The following is a 24,347-nucleotide window of genomic DNA, read 5'->3' as shown; positions in this document are numbered from 1 at the left end:
TCAAACGCAGAGGTTTGCAGCATACGAAATTCTTATCCTTCTTTGGTGGTATTTTTGTATTTCTATTGCAAGCTAGGGGCAATTTTTCAACAATCAGACATGGCATATAATTCCGTGCAGAGACCACCCGAACCTTGTCGACCAAATAAATACGAAAGGGTGGAACCTCGGAGCGGAATTCTTTTCACACCCACATCTAGACCCAGAAACACCTCGCAACACCCTTTCATAACTCCCGCAAGAATCCACGGTGGGGTGGGGAGTCAAACGTCTTCGTCTCACGAAACCGGGTGCCTCTGGTATTTTGGCGGAGTGGATAAGGAAAGGAGGTTTCCCGAAGCCGCCTCCCGCACCGGGTTTCAAGCCGGCTGTGGGACCCCAGTAAACGCGCGGTGGGCCCACAGCTGGTATATATGTATCTAACCGTGAAAGGAAGGTCATACCGGGGGGTTCGTGTGGGCCCACCATCATAATCTTGACGCGCGGGGCGCCGATTCCGTCCACGTGGCAGCGACGGAGGCCTTCCGTCTTTGTCCTCTCTCCCGAAAGCAAAAACGCAGACGAGCACAAACTTAGAGGGAGAGTTAGAGAGAGAGAGAGAGAGAGAGAGAGAGCAAAAGGGAAAGTTTTTAGGGTTTGGAGAGGAAGTGGTTTAGGGTTTGCAGAAAGAGAGGGAGAGAGGGAGGGGGGACTAGGGTTTGGGGCCGCGCTGGATGATTAGAGTTGGAGATGTTCCTGGGTTCCATGCGGAAATCGTTCAAGGATTCGCTCAAAGTTTTGGAAGCTGACATCCAGCATGCTAACACGCTGTAAGCGGAGAGTGCTTTTGGTTTATCATCATCTTCTTCTTTTCTTCTTCGATTCTGTTGATTAGTGGTTTTGTGATCGGATATGAAGTGCTGGAGGGTTTTTTTTTTTTTTTTTCTTCTTCTTTTGTGCGTACGCGTGCTCCTTCAGGAGGTGCCGGTTGAGATGGATGTGTTAGTCATAAATAATAACATGCTAAGATTGGTCAAAGGTCGTTTTTTTTGCCACTTCTTATTTTAGATATTGGTAGATAGGAGAGCTTTCTCCATCGCTCGGGTACTTAAAACGGAGGGCAATTATGGTACAGTTTATAATATGGTTCTTGCGATATATGGATGATCTTTTCATTAAAAAATGTTTTTCTCTGGAATTATCACTTTGTGTGGGCATATTTGTTTGTGTTGATTATTTTGGGTGTTCGTGGTTGGTTAACTGTCTCATGAAGCAAAAATTATTTTTTTTTTAATTGATTTATCTGGGAAATTTTAAATTTTTGTTAACTCAGGATGTGTTATTTGAGTGTACAAGGAGGTGATCGTGGTTATTCGGTGTTTTAACCAAAGAAAGTGAAGGATTAATGACAATTTTATAATTTTTTGTTTTGAATGACTTTTGACCATTCTGTGGATGATATAAAAGAGGAATTTGATAATTCTCTTGTGATTTATTGCATTGGCAAGGCTTACCTGTAAGTGGAAGCATCTAAAATTCCTTCCTGGATTGTAAAAGAAAATATTGCTCACCTAGTAGACTGATAGACAGATAATCACCAACGCAAGCATTTTAACTCAGCTTAGTGCTATAGTGTTGAAACATTATGTAGTTTTGGGAAAGAGAAGCATAGTATTCTTGTTTACTATGCAAAGCAGCTCAGTGGCTGGAGCCAATTTGAGGCATCCACTTATATGATGGACTGGGCATGAGACGCAAGTGAAGTGCTGCTGCATTCTCCAAAAATTGTTTAATTTGATGGAGGAGAGTGTCTGTTTCTTGATGGCTTGTAGAATGAGTAGATTTGGTAACTTGTATTCAGCTGCCTCAGGGATAAGGAAATTGTAGTTCATTTACTTAATTCAAAATAATAAGCACATTCTATGGAATTTATTTTGTTAAGAGAAGGATAAGTGGGTGCACATAGTTTAAGGAATAAGAGCTTGTGTTTTATACAAGTTGAGCTTGATAGACAGAGTGTATCTCATACTTTCAGAAAACTGAAGAAGCACAGTAGAACTCATCATTTGAGCAGCAGAAGCAATGATTTAATTGTTTATGTTATTCCTTTGCACCATATTAAAAGCAAAGTTATATGATAACATTATATTTGATTTGCTGGAATATAAAAGATCTTAATTAAGAGTCAAAATTGGAATGAGATAGAAAACTAGGAATTGGAATTGGCAATCCTATTCTACTGTTTCGGCAGAAAAGGAAGGAATGTGTGGGACAGGAATGATGATTCCATTCTAATGTTTGATGATAGCCAGTTATATTCTAGAATGGAATTGTCTTTTGTAAAAATTTGATTATGCACATGACTAAGGAACAGAACTAAGGTTTAATAATTAATTTGGGAATTCAAATAACAAATAAATCATTCATTCCCATTCATACACAAATGCTGCTCAGAGTTCATGCTAAATATGTTCGATTCATTCCCATTTTATATTGTCAATGCTACTCGCTAATGTACACTAAAAATATTGTCAATCCCATAGAAATAGGAATGACAAATCCTCCCTTTTAAGAATGGAATTACAATTCTTCTATTCAAGGGAATGGTGTTTCTCAAGGAAAGATGAGTGTGATTCTTGTTGCACAACTCAAATATTGAATTGAAGCCAAAGATGGAATTCATTGCACTGATTATGGCCTTAATCTATTCATTACATTGTCTAAGCTAACCTGATAAGTAACCATTTAATTGTTTTACTTATTCTACAATATGATGGACGGGTCATGTAAAAACCTTGCTAAACAATTGAATGCTATATATTTTTCCTTTTTGATCTTCCAGATGATGTGCATCATTCGCTGTTGTCATGTGCAGGTTGCCACATTCTTGTTTGAGTCAGCTTGAGTGTATCATGACTAGGTATTATTTCTTTCGTGATGGACTAAGGAGACCCCTTTAACTTTGCCTTTAAAGAAAGAAGAGAGGGAGAGAAAAAGAAACTGTCAAGCATTTATGTTTCAGTACTATGCTATGTTCATGATTCATTGAGAGATGATGATCCTTGTCATAAAGTTCTTTATTCTATTACCTAAAGCTTTAACTTAATCTACCTTAAACTTTCAAATTTTAAGTGTGGATCGTTCCATCTGACTGGAGCTTGTCTTTGTTTAGTGGTGGTTTTTTTCACTGGTTCTTATGAATTATGATCTTTAGGTTTGGATCGATGGATGTACAGAGTATGGATGATATTAGAGAAGGAAAAAATGAGAGGATTAATTCAGAGAAAAGAATTATATGGAAGGAACTTGTGAACATTTTATTGTGTTTGTGGAACAAATAACCAATGAAGTTCACTTTCGGAAATTAGCAAACTTGATATGATTTGATCCGGCAACCATATCAATCTCACCCAGGACTGAGTAGATTGTAATTTGCTTGTTAAATTGAAGAATATAAGAATATGTCAATATAGTATATTTTTGAATAAAAAAAGTTAGCGGCCTTGTTTCTTTGATATAATTAATTGCTAAATGTATTCCTTTTGATCTATGCTTAAAAGCAGAGCATTTCGCATTTTTCTGGAAACATTTGCTTAAGTTGTCTATGATTCTTTAGTTGCTTTACGAAGGATTTCTGCCATTTGACTTGATAATTGTCTATTTAGCTTTGAAAGTGATATCAATGGATGGCTATGTCTGTTAATGAATGAATGATACATGCTTATTTTATTTAGCGTACCCCTTTTAATCTACATCAGTATTGTTTGTAAAACATGTTTTACTCTCCAGAAAAGAGGATTTAGCTTTATCAACTAGTGAATGATAACACTACCCTCTTCTCCATGTTTAGTTGTGTGCATGCATTATGTGTGTGTGTGTTTTACTTTTCTCTTTCAATTATTGTCTGTAGGCTTGGGGTTAAATAGTTATTCTTACTTCACATTCTTAAATTTGATTGGCATTGCTTGAAAACATTTGTAATTTTGTCTTAGAGAATAAGCAGGTTATTAAAGTGAAGAACCATGGCGATTGACTCAAAGTTACTTCTCTTGCTGCTTCGACCGTCTACCTTTTTTTTTTTTGTATGACTACATTGTTGATTTATATCTTGCCTGTAGTTGTTGGGTTAGGTGAGGGTGAAAAAGCATGTAGGAAGCTGCATTAGATGGATAATCATGAAAGTTCTCCATAAAAATGTTTTAGGAGAATGGAGTGATTGTATTTTTGGATGGAGGAAGAGAGAAAGGAGCCTGTAGGTTCAGCTGCAAGGAATGCTGTTTTAATTCACTCAGGTACTAGATGGAGTTCAGGTCCCAGCAATATTAGTAAAGAACCTAGTTGAGGATTGGGCCAGTAGAGAAGCACTTGTATGTCGTGGTCTCTTGTTCTGTAGTGGTTATTTGGGGTTGGGCTATGTAATTTTTGATGACAAAAATTTAGTTTATTCCTTTATTTAATTTTTTGATTGAAGAGAGGATTTAAAGTTTCTCTGACTTTGAAATATGCTTTTTAAATGCCGATATTTGCCTTGTGAAGTTGCTTCATTCTTGACTTATTCAAACATATGTTCTGTTTTTATTCTAATAGTGCCTTTTCTTGTATATTTTTAAATATCTGATCTCTTGTTTAGTTATATTGTACCCATCAAAAGCCTTAATAAGTTATAATCCTTCATTGTGATGTGCAGGGCTTCTGATTTTCCCAGAGAATATGACGGCGCATGTCTTCAGATGCGAGTATCATATAGTCCAGCTGCACACTTATTTCTTTTTCTGGTGCAATGGACTGACTGTAGCCTTGCTGGGGCTCTTGGACTGCTGAGAATTCTGATATATAAGGTCTGCACGTGATCATAATGAACTTGTGAATTTCTTCCATGTTCATTTGTTGCTTCATATATTTTTTTCAATTGAAGAACTCTTCCAAATGCAGGTTTATGTTGATGGAACGACAACCATGTCAACCCATGAAAGGAAAGCAAGTATTAAAGAATTTTATGGTAAATGTTTGGCTTCCACCTGAATTCTATTCTCTATTTTCTGTTCTTAATATTTATTTTTTGGATTTTGGTTCTTATGGGAGTTAATATCCAGCTGTAATTTTTCCCTCTTTGCTGCAACTACAAAGAGGGATCACTGATATGGAAGATAAAAAGCAAAGGGCAGTATGCATGGAAAGGTATAGGAGAAGAGATGATGATGAGAGGAAGCAGTTATCAGATATAGATGCTGAAAGAGAAGAAGAATGTGGGATTTGCATGGAAATGAATAGCAAGATTGTGTTGCCCAACTGTAGCCATGCTCTGTGCATGAACTGCTACCGTGATTGGTATGAAGTCCCTTATCTTTAAGATTAATCATTCTGTAGCAAAAGATCAGCCTTTTGGGACATGATATAATGGCTATACCTAAGATTATATCCTTGTTAAATGTGCATGTTTAACTCTGTAATACATCCATGGATATGGCTGTATCTGTAGGCCTTGAATCACACACTATCATTTGCTTGCAGAGTCATCTATCATTCATTTTGTCATTTCTTTGTTTTTCTGAGTATGTTGTGCAAGACCCCCCCCCCCCCCCCCCCCCCACCTCTCTTCCAAGTCTTTTGTAGTAGCCATGTAAAGGGCTTCTCCTTTTTCTGAGTGTTTTGTAGTAGCCATATGTCATGTTAGACTTGATCTTGTACTTGACTGGGCTGGATGAGAAATAAAAAGCAGAAAGATGATGGAGCTAAATCATGTGATCATCATGCAATTATATAAATTGCATAAAGGATATTTGAGGATAGGGAACAGCTAAAAATTTGTAATAATAAAAAAATAAATGGAGAAATAGCTAGTAGTTGAAAGTTCTAATTCCTAATTAGGGGTAGGTAAAATGAAATAATTGTTATTCTTCTTTTTATCTTCTTCATGTAGTCTTTCTGTTTAAACTTTAGAGCAATAATATTTAGAACTTGCCCTTTTATTTTCTTTTGTTATTTGTCCAGAATGATAGCTTGGTAGACCTTCTTGCTTTGTCAGGTGAGTTGGTCTTTAATTGGACAGCACAAGCAGGTTTTTTCATGGTTGAAATCAACGGCGAAACTTGCAGGTGACTTGGCATATGGATTAGTTGGTTGCATTCTCAAACATTGGGTTTACATACTTCATGTTTATAATTCATTTGAAACCATAAGTAGAAGGGAAAGGGGGAAAAAATCTAATTCTTTGATTCCAATTAGATGATAGTTAAATTAAGAAATAAAGTCCATTGGTGTCTAAGGAAAGTTTATAAACTAATGATTATATTCAAAGTTCGCCAAACCAATACCGGGATCATACTTGTCGGTAACTGGTTTGGTATGGTACTGGCACGTACTGTATCGAGCCGAGGCATACTGGAACTAGGGGGAGGGAGAGGGAGAGAGAGAGGGAGGGGAAGAGAGGCGTACCTCGTTGGCAGCGGCGATGGAATCTTAAGCCTCGTTTGGCAGAGCTTTTGGTGGGCCAGAAAGCATTTTCGGACCCTCCAAAAGTACTTTTGGATGGAATAGGGGTGTTTGGTAAAAAAATCGAAAAGTTGTTTTAGTTTTGTCAGAAAGCTGAAAATGTCTACTTGAGAGAAGCTCCAAAATGGAGCTTCTTCGAAAAAGTACTTTTAGCACGTGTCGGAAAGCTGTTTTAGATTTATATAAAAAAATAGACCAAAATACCCATGATAAAATCATATAATTACAGGAAGTGTCCCTTTATATCATAATGCATAAAAAAAGAAATATGCAGGAGCCTCAACAAACAAGAAACCCCAATCGTCCTTGGCTTTCTTCCTTGCCGCGTGATCAAGGTATATTTTCTTTCTTCCATTTATTTATTCATCGTTTTAAACAAAAAAAGTATTGAAAAGAAAGAATTGTAAAATCTCACTTTTGCAAGGTGTGCCTCTATTTTTTTTCCAAAATTAGTTTCTAAAAATATTATATTAATAAAATATTAATATATAATGATAATAATTATAATATTTTATATTAAAATATTGTTATTCTATAGATATAATATTATATTACATTATATCATAATACATTAATATGTTATATTATATAATATTGAATTATGTTATATTATTATACTATAGTATACAATATTATATTAACTATATTAGAATAATATTATATTATTTTACAGTAATATTATACTATATCATATATTTATGTATTAATACTATATCATACTAAAAATACTTTCTCAGTTTGTTTGCCAAAAATATATTAAAGTTTCACAACACTTTAGAAATGTAGTTACCAAGCAAAAAATAACTTTTTATAAAAGCTCTACTGCCAATAGCTCTGTCAAACTGAGCCTTAACCCTAGCCACGTAGTCATGGAAACCTAGCCAACGTCATCGTTGTGTTGTCGCTGTCACAGAGCACTGAGAGAGGGGGAGAGGGAAGAGGAAGATTGGGAGAGGAGAATCGAGAGAGAGAGAGAGAGAGAGAGAGAGAGAGAGAGAGAGGATAAGGAGGGTTTTTTTTTTAAATAAAAAAGGGTTTGGTTTAGGAACCGGATTGACCAGCCAAACCGTTCCGGTAATCGAACGGTTCAGCTCGATACGCCCTATACTGCTCCGTTCGGGATGGTTCGACGGTCGTTGATTATATTGCTCTTTGTATATTTGATCCAAGTAGAAGGATAACTAAAGCATTCCAGAATTATATAAATTGTTGCTTGTTTGCTAGCTTCATATAAAAGATTACTAGTTGACAACTATGCATTTTATGGACATAACTTATTTAATCTAGAAAGTTATGATTTAATATGCTCGAGAATCACAAAGAAGTAAAACAGCTATGATTATCGAGGAGATATTTCAGGGTTTTTTTGGGTAACTAGGTACTCCAAGTTCTTAAATGCAAGACAGATGAGATTTTTTTTTATTTTAGAACATATTTAAACGCACATGCACTTGGGTATTATGGTTTTACGGACCATATAATGATCACTAAAAGATTTTGCAAATCTAATGGGAGTAACTTAGATTATTAAGAGAAGTTGTGCTTATTGACTGTCCTTATAAAATGAGGGCCCATGTCTAAGCTTCCTACTTTTAGGAAAATCTGCATGTATTTTGTATAATTTATGACAGCCAATCATTGAATCCAAGCAAAACTGGAAGTGAAAATGTCGGGGGGGGGGGGGGGGGGGGGGGGTTATAACAGCATAAAATTGAAGTACATCAGGTTTGCAATTAGAGAAGGTAGGGTATGGTGATGGCCAAATTGGTTTGATGGATGTTCTACATCTTTACTTCTGCATTTTTATAAGCTATAGTCTCTAATTGATGTTCTACATCTTTACTTCTGCATTTTTATAAGCAATAGTCTGTAATTGCATGAATTTGGTGTCATTCTCAATCTTGATTAATAATGTCTTGCTGAAGAAATTCTTTTCACAGTACAACGAGAGTCCAACTGCTTACACACTAAACCATTGGGATAGAGGGGTAACAAAATATGTAGAAAAGCTGTCAACAAATATAAGTTAACCAGTTGGAAGTAGATTATGATTTCTAGTTGGAAAGTAGATGTCTGTAGAGGAGGAACGACGTTATCCTATTATGCATCGTTATTATGTTAATGCCAGTCTTATATTTTGTGCTTGCCAGAATTGGGTGTAGGCGCAGGAGCAGATTCTGGGATGGGTGCAGGGAAGCAGGTCTATTAATTTAATTTGTTAAAATAAAGAAGTGGGTGCAAGGACAAGTTTCTGGGGGATTTTGAAGAGATCATAACACCCCAAGTAAAGACTCCTGCTACTAAGATTTTGTAACATTTAATATAGGAAACCAAGCATTCTGAAATATGTCTTGATTAAGTGGTTTGTAGAGAATTAGGATGACGGAGCGGGGTAGTTAGGGTTGGTAGTTCTAGCAAACCCAATTTGGATTTTGGACCTGTAGAAAGATGAGATCTGTATTTGCTTTTAGCGGAACACATGCCTCTTTCACTTGGAGGCATTCTGATGTTTAGGATTATGAAATTGTGGGGAAAGAACATAACTGTCTAAAAATATTTATTATGGGATAGAGAATGCAAATGAGATTCTTATTTGGGTTAGTACAGACATTTGCATAGTACCAAGAGAAAAGGGCCCAAGGTGAAAATCTTGCATATATTTGGAAAATGTAATAAGAAATTGCCAATATGGTTTGAGAAGAAGCAGCCTTTAGAGTGACAGTGTTCTTTAGAATCTATAAAGATCAGTAAAGTTTAGGAGTCAGTTTCTATTGATGTTCTTTTCTTGATGGGAAGGTTCAGAGTATTTTGGTTATGTTGACAAAATACACATATTTTACATGTAACATGTTTGCTGCCAACACTTAGGCCCAGTTTGGGGGAGCTTTTGGAGGGCCAGAAAGCACTTTCTGGCCCTCCAAAAGTACTTTTAGATGAAAAACTGTATTTGGTAAATTTTTCAAAAAGCTGTTTCAGCTTTTGCGGGAAGCTGAAAATAGCTTTTGGGAGGAATCTCCAATTTGGAGCTTTTGGGAGAAAGCTGTTTCAGCTTTTTCGGAAAGCTGTATTTTTGACAAAAATACCCATATTAAAATATAATAATTACATAGCTTGTCCCTTTATAAACCTAAATGGTCATTCGGAGGATGAAAAATCAATTTACATTAATATTTTATACCTTTATTTTTGTATTATACTATAAATATAATATCATATTATATTATATCATAATACATTAATATGTTATGTTAAATAATTTAATATTATGTTATATTATGGAAAATTAATTTATACTAATAATTATAATATTTTATACCTTTATTTTTGTATTATACTATAAATATAATATCATATTATATTATATCATAATACATTAATATGTTATGTTAAATAATTTAATATTATGTTATATTATGGAAAATTAATTTATACTAATAATTATAATATTTTATACCTTTATTATTGTATTATACTATAAATATTATATTATATTACATTACATTATAATACATTAATATGTTATTTTAAATAATTTAATATTATGTTATATTATGAGAAATTAATTTATACTAATAATTATAATATTTTATACTTTTATTATTGTATTATACTATAAATATAATATATATTACATTATATCATAATACATTAATATGTTATGTAATTTAATATTATGTTATATTACCAAATATTAATTTACTCTAATAATTATATTACTATTATGCTATATTAACATAATATTATTTTATATTACAATAATATTATACTATATCGTATATTTATGTATTAATTTATGTTATGTTTTATTATGTTCTGTTGTATAATACTATGCGATGTCCTTTATGGTAATTTTGTCATACAAAAGTACTTTCTCAGTTTGTTTACCAAACACAAAACAAAGTACCACAGCACTTTACGCATGTAGTTACCAAATAGCAAACAGCTTTTTATAACAGCTCTACTTCAGACAGCTCTACTTCCAACAGCTCTACTGCCAACAGCTCCCCCAAACAGGGCCTTAGCATCTGTAATGTTATATGACATTCTTGTGGGGAAATTTCACCGGTGATAATCAAAGATGCTAGAAGTTTAGTCATATAAGCTACTTATAAACTGCTTTATAATAGGAGATAGGCATTATTTGGACATTCAAATAAAAACTGACTATCCTCTATAGCATCTCAGTAAAATTAATTATGCATGTACGTGAGGATGCATTAAAAAGATATGCGATACTCCCAAGCAACATCCTTAGGTACTGAACTGTAACCGGTTTTATGGGCTTACTGTACTGATCTGATACGGTACTAGTATGAATACAAGGGGTGTATTTTACCATACAAGTTACTGGTATACGGCCCACCTAAAGCACTGCTTTGAAGAATGGTTCGTCATACCAGAGCATACTGCCCCGTACCAAGCGTATTGTATCATACTAGTACCAAATTAAAACTCAGTAGAGGGGCGTACGAAATCTTGGTACGTCAAACTGACCCTGTATTGGGCATATGGACACTGTTCCGACATAGTACTAGTATGGAGGACCTTGCTTTGAAATAATTCAACTCTCACACTTGCAAAACTAGCATAATAAGGCAAAGATGCACATGCAAATGCAAGGAGCTCAAACTTTTGAGGAAAAACTATCCTTTTCTTATCTAGTGATAATCCTTTTTTTGTATTTTCTGAATAATGGTCCTTTTGGTGCATTTATTCATTCTACGAGCAATTTTTCTACTTTTATCCAAGGTTTTAAATTCCGTGGGATTGGGGTTTCGTGGTTTCTCTATGGAACGGGGCAACCCACTGTCCCAACCCATCCTAGAGGCAGTCGTGGTCAAGCATCCTGGTAGGTGCCCGCCATCTCTTTCCCTTTTTCTTTCTTTTCCTTTACTCTCCTTTCTTTCTTTTTTTCCTCCTTTCTTTTTCTTCTATCTTCCTTTCTTTTTTTCTTCTTCTTTCTTTTTCTTATCCCTTTCTTCCTTTCTTTTTCTCCTTTACTCCTTCCTTTCTTTTTTTTTCTTTCCTTTCTTTCTTCTTTCCTTCATTCCTTTCTTTCTCTCCTTCCTTTCTTTCCTTTTTTTCTCTCTCCCTTTCTTTCTTTCCTTTTTCATCTTCTTTCCTTTCATTTTTTTCTTCTTCTTCGTGTTTCCTTCCTTTTTTTCTTTCCTCTCCCCCTACCCATCCCAATCCTGTTTTCTCATAGGAATGGGATGGGACGTCTGTGACACCCCTCATCTCGCTAGGACTTAAAGCCTTGTGTTTATCCCAAACTTCTGTCGTGCAACTTATAACACAGCCATAGGTTGTGAATCAATTCTTGAGTCTTTCTACAGTAAAATTAAACATGCCAAATGCACCTTGTCCTTTTGACCTTGTTTAAGTTACTATCTTTAAGTTACTAGTAAATGTTCCCGTGAGAAATACCACGCCAATCAGTTCTTAAGAACAAGGACTTCACTATTGGACTGTATCAGATGTACTGACTCGTATCTGTAGGGTAACTGATATTCGATATGCCCCTTGTACAGAGTGTTGCTAGCAAGAGCCGGACTATACCAACACTGTACTAGTTGGGTGCCACTTGGGTATTGGTGTCGATACTGAAAACCTTGATTAAGATCATCACAATGTGCTGTTGTTAGTTTCCTCTAATTGTTTACCATTTCAGGATATGCTTTGAATACTTAATACTAATTGCTAAAATTCAGGCAACTTAATCTCGCGTATTTCACATGTGTGGTCATTTGACTCCACAATGTCCAAAAGAAGTGTTACAGGGGTATCAGTTGCAATACGTAATGGTTGCTTCTGGCTTTGTGGTTTTAAGGGTCATGGTGAGAGGCTTCCATTATTAATTCTTTTGTATCTTGCCTTTGGTAGGGTAGCTCTCCTTAGAGACCCATATTGTCAAGTTATCTTTTACGTACTGGTCACCGGTTATCTCCTTTTATATTTGACATTATTTTTATCCTACAATTCAATCAGTCAATTAGTTAACTAAAATCCAACAGTCCAAATTAGTTCATGGTTAAATGTGTGTGAGTACAAGCTAGTTGGGCAGCTGCTTATTAAATTGGTGAATGGGTTAGTAATTGAGTTGGTTAATAGTCCAAGGGGCCACAATAAAATAGTGAACTGTTCCTTCACAAACATGGCAGGTGTTCCTTGTGCAAAAATACTTTGGGCTTCCCTTTTCTGATAATGTGGAAATGATAATTGATAACCTGAAGAATAGAAGTCACCTTTTTGGCTCCTTTTTTATTTTTAGCACTTCATTGATACTAAATATTAGTTGAGATTGGTGAGGTTTGTGGTTATATAGCACTGCTGTATTAGTTGGCCTGGCAGAATCCCACTAAATGATAAGAGTTGTGGACAAGCAATGCACATATGCTTTATGTCGCAATTCTTAGTTTCTTACCATAAACAGGGAACCTTCAAGAAAGATGAGGGGGAAATGTCCCTTGATCATGTCCTCATGGGATACACCAACTGCATCAGTACATGTCAGATTCTTCGGAATCCTGTATTCTTCTTGCCTGTAGTATAGACTTTGTAGGAGAAAGGAGGCTCAGCAAATAGGTAAGCCAGTGATATAATAGAACAACAGATGAGGAATTGTAAAAAGGACAAGTTCGAGGGTGATGTGAGAAGAGGAGACAAGAAAAATAAGAGGTGTTGGAGACCTGCCTATGATGAAAGAAATTATGGCCGCAACTTCTTTTAGTTTCTTGCCCACCCTGTTTATTCTTCTTGCCATTACCTAGATCTAATGTTTTTTCAGAGTTTACTATTTATAGGTGTACTTTTTTTAGAATATGATTCCAGGTTTCTCTCTTTAAATAACCGGGGTTAATATTGATCTATGTGCTTCTATTGGGCAATATGTAGGAAGGAGCCTTGAAAGAATATGGGCTGTTAGGTCTTTTAGCATCTTTGATCTCCTCCATGAAATTGCAATTATCAAATATATTCATGGTTTCTAGCTAATTTAGGAGGGAAAAAAATGAAAACCGCATTGGGTAGCATTTGATTGTGAAGTAATCCTAGATTTAATGGTTTGCCTGCCCCTAGCCCATCTTACTTTGGAGCAAAATAGGTTAGAACAGCTTACTCTGGGTTATCTCGAACTGCCCACTTTTCAAAATGGCCTTTTTACCCTTGAGATAAAGTGGCTTGCAGAGGAGTATTTGGCAGGTTAAAGTGGTCTTATTCAACTTTATCTCTGAACCAAATTCACCCCCTTGATGCACTCTTAAAATGAAAGAAAAATGTTAATTGCCTAACACATTAAATGAAAATTCATTTAATTTTATAACTGGACTATCCATGACTAGGAACATCATTTCATGCAGAGGAAACTGGACAAATCTATAAAAAATTATTAGTTTTATGGATGTTTGGAATCATACTTCTGTCTCCCTTTTAGTTTTGTGCTTTGGATTTGACCAAACCCATTTTAACCTTTCTTTCGCCCTCATTGTTTATACCCTCTCCAAGACATATTGTAATATGTCTTGGTAGCTTAGTTGCCAATTTCACCAACTTAGAAGCTGCCCTTGCTTGGGCTTTCACTGCACACCGTCTCTTGTAATCTTGCCTCTTTTTTATTCTGATGATACTAATTTTCTTTAGTTCTTCAAGGCCTGCTGTTGGAGCCACTGGTTTGATGCTTGTTTTATGTGGTTCATCTCTCAAGCTTTTCCTTCATTCCAAGTCTGTATACAAAGTTCTCTAACAGGAGGAACCAATTGTCAATATCTATTACTAACTAGGAAAGTCGATGCAGTCAGGATATGATTATGAAAAGTGAGGGATACACATATGAAAGGTATAATGTTGTTAGATAGGACAGGTTAAAACAGACTGAGGCGGGGATTATCTGGTTTCCTCAATTGTATTTGCATTTTATCATCATGTTATTTTACTAGGAGGGAGAAAAGACACCGTATTTGCTTCACACTTTGAGGTTCTTTTATTCTGAACCAAAATTTGAGATACCAGTCATTACCATATATATGATAGCAGCAGCAAACATAACTTTGATTAAGCCCTTAATTTCTTTTTATTCGTTTTGATGAGAATACATCTTGCACTGATATAATCGTATTTATATAGAACTGAAAATTAGGTATTTCATATTTCCTTTTTTCCTTTGTCTTTTCCTTTCATCTGTCTTCTGGAAGTCAAGATTCTTTCTTTCTGCTTTGTGTTTTCTAGTCATATATTATTATGTATATCACCATAACGTTACAGGAACTCAAGATCTCGATCATGCCCCTTTTGCCGCGATAGCCTCATGAGGGTCAACTCGGGCGATTTATGGGTATATACCGATAGCAGAGATGTTGTCGATATGGCGACGGTGTCAAGAGAGAATCTCAGACGCCTATTCATGTACATAGACAAGTTGCCTCTTGTAGTCCCGGATGCTGTTTTCGATGCCTACGATTCTCATGTGAAATAAGCTATGTGCTGGTCTCGTCGCTGCTGGATTCAACTACGCCAATTGCTTCAGCTCGCCCCGGTCAGCTCAATCAGCTTGATTGATTTATGCCTTGGAGGTGTTTCCAATTTCTGTCCAAAAGGCTGCTGTTGCATTTCTAAGCAGCTTATGAAATTGAGGGAAGGATACTGTATTTATCTGTAAATTGTGTGCAGGACTATGTAAATGCCTGTATAGTTTTCAGGTCTGCAAGCCAACAGCCCTCTCTCTATTTAGCACGGTAAACGCATGAAAACTAATTTGGTGCCAGTGCTAGTGCGTAAGCAGTATCTAGCCATTGTGTTACTCTTGCATCTGATCATTCAATAACTGTGTGCCTTTTGTGAAGGTAAAAATTATGGTCGTTTGGAAATACTGGTGGTAAGGAACTGATGCTGATTCTCTACATTCGTCTGCTAGAAACATTTGATGCTCTTTGATCATGATATCTGGCAATATATATGCTATGCTGGTGATGCCGAGTCATCGATAAGAGTTTTACTTTTGTCATCAGGTAATTGGCTCAAACTCGAGCCATCATATGTGGTGTGTGTACGCTTCAGTCAGCTAAATTCTCAAGAATGCTTCCAACCTGGATCTTATTAGGTGTATGTGCATTGAGGGAATGGGTGAGAATTCACCTGAGTTGTTACACTCCTTTGCCTTAGCAATCTGATATCCTTGGTTTGATTCTTGGAGGATGCATCCTCAAAAGTTTATACCTGGATAATTGTAAAGCAACTGGGTTTCCCTTCCTTTCTATTAAACACACACACACACACACACAAGGTAGCTATCGATCGCACGGTTCGTTCTTAATTTCTTTTTGTCTACGTTTGTTTGAAAAGTCCGCTCGGTACCTAGATGACTTACCACTTCAATACCTCGAGGACTTACCACTTCAACTTCTTTACTTACAGTACAAAAGCCTTACAGTCCAGGTTGCAGGCCAGATTGTAGGCTCTCAAACATAGTATTTTGTATTGATATTTCTCTTTTGGAGTGGGTATCAGGTGTGCCTATATGGCCTATTATATTTGGCTAGATCTTGAAGGGCGGGAGAATATATCTGAGCACAATGGTGCACAAAGCACTGGTTCGCACTGCTGAGGTGTCCAACGGCCGGGATGGTTCTTGTTTTCTTCTGAGAGCCTCCACCATCTAGCTTCTTAAAGGTTAATTTTAATGGCAATGTTTTGGAGGATAGAAGTAGAAGGGGAGTGGGCTTTGTGATTCGAGACCATGCATCCAAGTTCGTAGCAGCCAGCAGTCGGCGTACTTTCGATGAGCCTGTTATCGGAGTAGAGTTGAGAGCTACATGGAAAGGCATAGCGCATGCGAGATTTGTGTTGGGCGCAAATAGTATCTAGTTGCAAGATAACTCGACTACGGTGATCGGCTAGATTCAAGGTCCGCACAATGGCGACGATCAGCACTTATTGCTTTGGGACATCTGTAATCCTGGAGGGCTTGCCGCTTTTCGGGTCACTCACATTCTTCGGAAAGTGCCGCCAACTAGGTTGCTTCTTTTGTTGCGTATCACTTGAGAGAATTTTTTTGGGAGAGTCTCGAGGCTGTTCCTCCCACCCTTCATCAACTCCTCTTGTCGGATAGGTCTAGGTGCACTCATGCCCGTGTGGTGTGAGTGGCCGCTGTATAAAAATAGAAAACTTTTCTAATTGAATAGGGTCTATATGGAAAGCTATCCGTGCTGCTTATCATATATGTCATACATGTCGTAATACAGATGTATATTCCCTTCCACGATGAGGACCCTATTAAATATAAAGATCACAAGAGGTTGATCCCCACCTTTACCTATTTTATTACTTAGAGAGTTCAATCGAACTCTGTTTGCTCGCTCGAGTGGTAAGAGATGATACCATCCGAGAAAATTAATTCTTGGCAGCCGGGTATGCGATAATTATCATTTTTAAAGCATCACAGTCTCTGAAAAGTTTTCCAAGAAACCAATATGTGCTTAAAATGAATTGAAAGTGAGAGCTGTTATTGCTCTCTTGGAAGTTTCTTATCCTTGCATGTTCTTTCTTGCATTACGTTGTCGATGAAATGATGTCTTTGAGGTCCCTCACAACGTGTCATGGCTGGCAACTGACAGTTTCTCACTATTGAGGTAACTCGAAACTTAAATAATCGTCGATGGTACCAAAATATATGATCAAATTCAAAGCTGGAAAGCTGGAAACGTTTACATCACACAAAAAAATTAAAAAAAAAAAAGAAAAAAAAAAGGAGAAAAGGTGATCTTTTAATGGCAATCGTATGAAAATATCTTCTAAGAACACATCCGTGTTGCATGATGGTCATAAATGGATGGGTCTCATGTAGCATCTTGATACTTGCAGTTCCATGTATCAAATGAAGCTCACTCAATTATAACCATGGCTCAGCATATACATGGCTGTGGTTAAGAGACCAGATCTCAATTCAAGTCCGAATTGAAGATAATCCTGACTCGATCCTGTTATTTTAGGAACAACATGAATCAGGGGAGCACTTTGCTGGAATGATCTGGGAGCAGATCCATTGGACAGTGATACCCTGGGAATTGATTGATTTTGAATAGCTGGTTGCTTATAAGGTTGTCACTCCAACACAAGATTCGTTGTATCAGTGTCGAACCCTATACCGGTGCCACACTAGCATAGTATCGGTATGGTGCGATACTTAATTTTTTTAGCTTACCGAGGGTCGGTACGCCACCGGTATCGAATCGGTACGGTACGTTCGGTTTCGTCTGATTCGGTATGGTACAGTATACCATGTTCCAACCTCAGCCCTAATACCTGATCCGAACTTGACCTAGTGCTTACTTAGACCCAACTCGAGCCTAATAATGAATTAGTTGGGTGTAGAATCCGAGTCAAATTCATTGAAACTTTTGGGCTCGATCAGAGGTCTGAGACTTTTATACTCTCAGCCCAACTTGAACCATATAAATTACCTAGTTTATTATTTATATGCATGCATGAATGCATATAAATGAATATATCCATATATATAAATACATATACAAAAACATAATTTGCTTTCTTTGTATATCATTCAATTGAAAAAGTAAAAAGTAATATTATGTTAGAATGTATTTGTATAATTATATTTGATTTTAAATAAAAAATATATATTCAACTTTTGGTCTGTTATTACATAGTTGACCATCAATTGCTTATTGTTCATGATTTAATAATTTTTGTACATAGCAGATAGTGGATGTTTATGAATTTCTCAAAGAATAAATTATTTAGCTTGATTAATTTTTCGAGACATGCTATTTGATACCCCATTAGTATCCGGACCCAACTTGAACCGGCCCACCATATGTATAATAATGGTAGACAGGTTGGTTTGGCTATTAGGTGATATAGTAGTTTGTTGTTTGTGAGTATTTTTAAATGAACAAGCTTAAAGCTACAATTTGATATTAAAATATAAACAAATACTGCTTCATCAAAATAAAATATCATTATATACTTTTACTTAATAGACATCAATATACTATATCATTATATACTGCTTATTTTTTTTGAAATAACAACAAAAAAAATAATTAAATTTTTAGAAAATGAAAACTTTGAATATGCCTGTTAGTGCATAAGGTTATTTATCACACTAATTCTCTCTTGCTTAGTTATAACAATAACTCTGAACATTATTTTTCAAGAAAAAACCCCAAGAGAGTTATTTAACTTAAACTTTTGAAAACAAGTAGAAAAAAAAAATCAAAGTCTGAACAATTTTTTTTGTTTTTTTGGTACATTGGTGACCCAGAAAGAATCAAAGAAAATGCAAAAGAGACGGAATCTATTAAGTAAAAGTATATAATAATATTTTATCATAGCCTATTTTGGTACATATAATTCATACAATCAACACACCCATACTTCTTGCCCTCATCCATCTCTGTAGATTTCCCTTCTCAAGCAAGAAAATCAATCTTAATTTTTTAGTACAATGGATGATTTATAAAAAAAATAAATATATTTACAAAAGTCAGAAAATAAAATATTATAAAATTAGGTAGAAAGATCAAGCGAAGATGACTATATTTCATCTGATCCACCATGATGTGACTTAGTGGGCAATATTATTAGATTTTCTATAAACATGCGAAATCTTAAAGAGCTGGATGCAATCGAATTTGTCTCCCTCGAAAATCCGGCGCTAATTAAAGCATGTTCATCCTTTACCAGTGGTTCCCAAATCTGAGACACCGGCATATATAGAAAGAGGCAATCCGGAGGCTGTGAAGGCGGTGTTCAAGGGGTGGAAGAAGAGAGGCCTTCTTTCTCTCTGTCTCTCTTCCAAGCCAGCGACTTTAGGAGAAGAGAGAGAGAGAGAGAGAGAGAGAGAGAGAGAGAGAGCAATTGGTTGGGGGGGTGAAATGGAGGGCAAGGAGGAAGGGGGGATGGCGACGGACTTCTTCTGGTCGTACACCGACGAGCCGCACGCTTCCCGCCGCCGGCTCATCCTCTCCCAGTACCCTCAGATCCGAGAGCTCTTCGGCCCCGACCACTGGGCCTTCCTCAAGGTAACCACACCCAAGACCGATCCGTTGCTTGTTTTTAATCTGCCTTGCCTCGGTCTTGCTCTAGATCGCGAAAAATGCGATTTTGATTGCTTCCATGAAGAGTTTCGGTCCATTTGCTTCGATGATTCACGCACATTGATCAATGTTTGATTTTTTTTCTTTCTTTTTTATTTTTTGCATGTGCTGAAGTTTGGATTTTTTTTTTTTTTGACAATCTTTGTCCGTATATTTTTCCAAGTTTCCTTCAGATTGAGTATGCTGCTTCGATTCTGATCTCTGGGCTTTTGTCCAGGCGTGAAACCATGAGACGCTTGTATTGAATTATATGCTCTCTTTTGGCTGTAGATAGAAAAAAATGGGATTTTTATCTTTTATTTCTTTTCTTGTGGAGTTTTGTCTGGTTGGTGATCGGGTTTCACTCACACTGTTTGGTATTGGATTGTCTGCTTTGAATCTTGAAACATGTTGATTTTAGGGTGAGATCTGTCTATCTTTTTGGTGCAGAGATTTCCCTCTTATTTGCTTCAAATCAGAGTGCTCTTTGGCTGTCATCGAGGTCTATGTTTAATTTGTATCTTCTTTTGATTTGGCCGTGGATAGTGAAAGAAGGGATTTTGGTCATTTGCTTTCTTGGTTTTTACTAACATTTATTGAAATCCGGTTGATTTCTGTGATGCATCAGCTTTATGATTCCTCTGGTATGGATGTGTGCCTTTTTACGGCTTAGGAATCCGCCACTTTTCATTGATTTGCCTCTTATTGGTGGGATGTGTTCCTTTTGGTCTACATCACTTGTCCTTATTATTTCTTTTTTTGCGGGGGGTTCGACATTAGATTACTTTGTGAATTCTTTGGTTTCAGTGGTCTCTAATATATGCCTTATTTATCTCTTTCTTTATCTAAATCTTGTTTGGCTACCTTGGTTCCATCATTTTAAAGATCAAGAAGATGGTTGGGTATTTTCCAACAAGAATTTACAGAGACTCATGTTAGACAGCTACAAAACTAGTTCTACTTTATAAATGAGAATGTTGGGCAGCGAAAGGGACTTAATGAGACGATCAGGGGAAAATAGGGATGTCGTTATAATGTTGGTAAAACTGGGAGGTAGTGTGGCCAGTAGGAGATGAATTATTAGTCTGTACCACAGCATAGTACTTGCATAATCAACTTCGCTATGATAATTTGGATTCCATCTGTTTGTTTCTTTCTAACAGTAGATTGTGGTAGTAGTTTACCTGTCATTTTCATTGATATCTTCAGTTTGAGTTTAAGGTTATCTATATCCTGGTATTAGTAAAGTGGTTTTAATTTTGAAATTTTGCAAAGATCTTTCGTTCTTCTTCTAGTTTTGTTGAAAATGTGAGGGATTATGTTGGGTTCTTCTCAACGATTGCAAGGTCTTTCTGTACATTTTTCTGATACTATCAATCTGCTCACTAAAAATGTTAATGTACCTCGATTTTTATAACCATGTTTTCCCAAAAAATGCTACATTTTCTAATTTTACTGTTATTAACCCTTTGGGGTTTTCAATATTTGCATCAGCTTTTTGGATTTTGAGCAATTGTTTATCTCAAAGGATCTGTGGGTGGACCTTTGGAAGTGATATCTTACTTTAATAGCTCTTAATATCGTAAAACACGGCTTTGATCTCTATACATATATTTCAAAACGAAATTGTTCTTTTTTTACCATGGCAACATGTTGTGCTGCATGTCTGGATTATATGATGTCCAAGAAAGTTGAACATGTGATTGATGCAAAATCAATACTAATGCTCTATTTTCTAAAATATTTCAGTAAACCAGGTGGTTGTTCCTTCTGATGCTGTGGACATAACTGTTGTAGTTTCTATGTTTATAGATTTAGATCTTTCTTTCGAGTTGTGTTCTGATATCATAAGGATCCATCAATCTGCTGACTTGGCTGCATCAGGGTAGTTTCTTCCTTTACTTGCCTCGATAAATATATAAAATCACTATAAATGAATTGAGCATTGGAGGCAAGACACTTACCATTTTAAAATTTCTTCTACAAACTATACTTCTTCGTATCTAGGTTTGGCTGCTCTGGAAGAGGGACAAAAAAAATTAAAGCAACATTTTTTGTCCTTATTCAAACTTCTAAACAGCAATGTTTGAGCCACATAGCAATTGCCTTTTGTAAAAATTCATAAAAGCGCTGCGACTTTTCTTTTTCTTTCCCTGCTCGAATAAATTGTAAGACACTCAGTGAATGCTGAAAAATGTCCATTATGTTGCATTCATCATCTGATTTAGCTGCTGATTCTACATTATTATCATCTGAAATTCGGGTGCAGGTCTCTGCAGTTGTTCTTCTTCAGCTATGGACTGCAACCTACCTCCATAGTGCAAGCTGGGTGAAGATACTAACGGTTTCGTATTTCTTTGGTGCCTTCCTAAACCACAACCTCTTCCTAGCCATCCATGAACTCAGCCACAATCTAGCCTTCTCGACCCCATCTTACAATCGCTGGTTAGGAATCTTTGCCAACCTTCCTATTGGTGTTCCCATGTCCATCACATTCCAAAAGTACCACTTGGAGCACCACCGTTTCCAGGGTGTTGACGGTATCGACATGGACATCCCCAGCTATGCTGAGACCCATATTGTTACAAACACCATCACCAAATCCATATGGGTCCTATTCCAGCTCTTCTTTTATGCTCTTAGACCACTCTTTCTCAAACCCAAGCCCCCCGGATTGTGGGAATTCGCCAATTTTGCAATCCAGATTGCTCTTGATGCCAGTTTGGTCTACTTCTGGGGTTGGAAATCATTTGCTTATCTAATACTTGCAACATTCGTCGGAGGTGGCATACATCCGATAGCAGGTCACTTCATTTCGGAGCACTATGTTTTCAATCCAGACCAGGAGACATACTCATACTATGGCCCCTTGAATCTGATGACATGGAGCGTGGGATACCATAATGAGCACCATGATTTCCCTAGAATCCCAGGGAACAGGCTCCACAAGGTGAAGGAAATAGCCCCGGAGTACTACAACAACTTAAAGTCACACAGGTCCTGGAGCCAAGTGATATACATGTATATCATGGACAGAACAGTAGGACCCTACAGCCGAATCAAGAGAAAGATATCCAAGGATGCTGGGGTGACCAAGAAAGATGAGTAGGGCTGCAATTTTATGTTCTTTTTTTGTTGATTGCAGTTACTGCTATTCTTTTTAACCTAATGTTCAGAATCTGGAGCCATTTTTTTATGGGCAGCGATGAGAGAGCAAGATGCATCTTAATTCAACCAATTTGATTGCTTTTCTCATATCTTTTGTAATGATATTTAGACTTGATGACATCTTCTTCATGTTCTATTCTTGTTGTATGATCCTTGGAAACATATCTTTTCTGTAAGCTTTTAAAAGTAAACAAAGTTTATTGCCTTTGTCTTGGAGAATAATCATGATCAAACATATTAGGATTACTATCAATTCGACAATCACTAATTTATGCTTCTTTCTATCAAAGATTCTCCTTTCGCTTTTTTGGCCGGCCTGAGTATATTAATTTGTAATTCTGATTTATAAGGAGACCAACAATTCTTGTGAAAGAGTATTGAATTCATTCTCTTTATGTCCCCTGCATGCGCTATTTCATACGCTTTTATAAAGCTCTTTATTTCCCTCCGATTGAGTAGCTTGAACTTCAAGGATAGGATTTCTTGATGAACTTTTCTTCGCTCCTCCGCAGAAACAAATTGATCGAGATGTGTTGTCGATGCAATGCACATCAGTGGGTGTTACGGTTAGTCATCTCACCCAGCGTTTGGTCATAGCAACTTGATCACTCTGTAGGAGCTCTGATGAGCTTATATTGATGCTCACTCTATCATGCATAACGGGAAAACGCAATTTTAAATCACGTTAACAGTACAAGTACGTAGCTTATACAAAGATAATCTGAAGCCTCTTGTAATTTTTCTTTTGTAATATGGCTCTTCGTTTTTAGAGCTATGCTGGAGAAACCTGGGAACCTTCTTCTCCAACGGCACATGAAATTTTGAATTTTCATGTACGCAAGATATTAACCTAACTTTCAGGCCCACCTTGACCCTATATTATTTTGTTGCAAAGGATTTTTGATCTCTGTTCTAAGATGTCGATACTGCAAAGAAATGAAATAAAACTGGAGCATGCAATGTGATTGAAAGGTCAGAAGAAACTGTCACAGAAGATCCTTTGGTGTCCATAGAAAAGCTGTTTTCACCCCCCTCAGATGGAGAAATAACATAATTGTGAAAAATAAGCACAAAGGAACAAGAAAGAAAATAACACAATATCTTTCTTTGCGAAAAGGGAGATTCCTTTCATTTTTATTTCCTCTGTCCAAGTTGGCTCTTATATCTCGCCGGAGATTGGCAGATCCTGGAACATACATTACCAAGTTAAACTTAAATAGCTCTCAGGAAGCAAGAAATTTTCCTTAGAAAGATACCTGCACTGGGACCTTGCCTAAATATAAGTTTGGCATGGATTGGATCCCAAATACAACATCAAAATGTCATCCCATTGATGTTCCAAAACAGAAGTATCTTTCTCTTGTTTATCCTGATAAAGTGCTGCGATATCGGTGCTGGCAAACTCAGTTGGAGCCAAAGAGCTGGGGAAAGAATTAAGCATCTCAAAAGCCAACGAGTATTATAATCAGCTACCTGAGAGAAGAATGTTTTGGCTCCTTGTCACATAATTAAACACACTTCATTTGTGACGCCATCCTGCTCGAAAAATCCAGACTTAAATAAACACATGTCCAAGTGTCAGATATCAAACTGAAATCGTAATGGAAAAGTGCCGAA

At 36.5% G+C, this 24,347-nt stretch overlaps 2 protein-coding genes and 1 long non-coding RNA gene across 5 annotated transcripts; 2 read left to right on the top strand and 1 right to left on the bottom strand.

The window, feature by feature from the left end:
- Positions 1-439: 439 nt before the first annotated feature.
- On the top strand, positions 440-15,332 carry LOC103719193 (E3 ubiquitin-protein ligase AIRP2-like). 2 transcript variants are annotated; one of them, XM_008808314.4, is made up of 6 exons: positions 559-809; positions 2,855-2,899; positions 4,667-4,817; positions 4,912-4,978; positions 5,073-5,307; positions 14,731-15,265. In XM_008808314.4, the coding sequence occupies exons 1-6, from the start codon at positions 730-732 to the stop codon at positions 14,939-14,941; spliced, it is 789 nt and encodes a 262-aa protein (XP_008806536.1). In that variant the 5' UTR covers positions 559-729; the 3' UTR covers positions 14,942-15,265. The 2 variants fall into 2 exon arrangements, with proteins under 2 accessions (XP_008806537.1, XP_008806536.1); XM_008808315.4 differs by lacking the exon at positions 2,855-2,899 and having other exon boundaries at positions 440-809; positions 14,731-15,332.
- Positions 14,731-22,952, top strand: LOC103719205 (sphingolipid delta(4)-desaturase DES1-like). 2 transcript variants are annotated; one of them, XM_088717693.1, is made up of 3 exons: positions 14,731-15,473; positions 19,171-19,508; positions 21,832-22,952. In XM_088717693.1, the coding sequence occupies exons 1-3, from the start codon at positions 15,389-15,391 to the stop codon at positions 22,669-22,671; spliced, it is 1,263 nt and encodes a 420-aa protein (XP_088573819.1). In that variant the 5' UTR covers positions 14,731-15,388; the 3' UTR covers positions 22,672-22,952. The 2 variants fall into 2 exon arrangements, with proteins under 2 accessions (XP_088573819.1, XP_038979669.1); XM_039123741.2 differs by lacking the exon at positions 14,731-15,473 and having other exon boundaries at positions 19,054-19,508.
- Positions 22,953-23,695: 743 nt separating this feature from the next.
- LOC148714230 (uncharacterized) lies at positions 23,696-24,345 on the bottom strand. Its single transcript, XR_015976112.1, has 3 exons — positions 24,204-24,345; positions 24,004-24,110; positions 23,696-23,916 (listed from the first exon to the last, which is right to left on the bottom strand). It is a non-coding gene; the product is annotated as an uncharacterized LOC148714230 (long non-coding RNA).
- Between the last annotated feature and the right edge of the window lie 2 nt (positions 24,346-24,347).

This window comes from Phoenix dactylifera, chromosome 3 (genome assembly GCF_051530095.1).
Source record: "Phoenix dactylifera cultivar Ajwa chromosome 3, Ajwa_hap1_PhDact_Kaust_v1.1, whole genome shotgun sequence".
Classification (NCBI taxonomy): Eukaryota; Viridiplantae; Streptophyta; class Magnoliopsida; order Arecales; family Arecaceae; genus Phoenix; species Phoenix dactylifera.
This window is presented reverse-complemented; position numbering and strand designations above follow the sequence as displayed.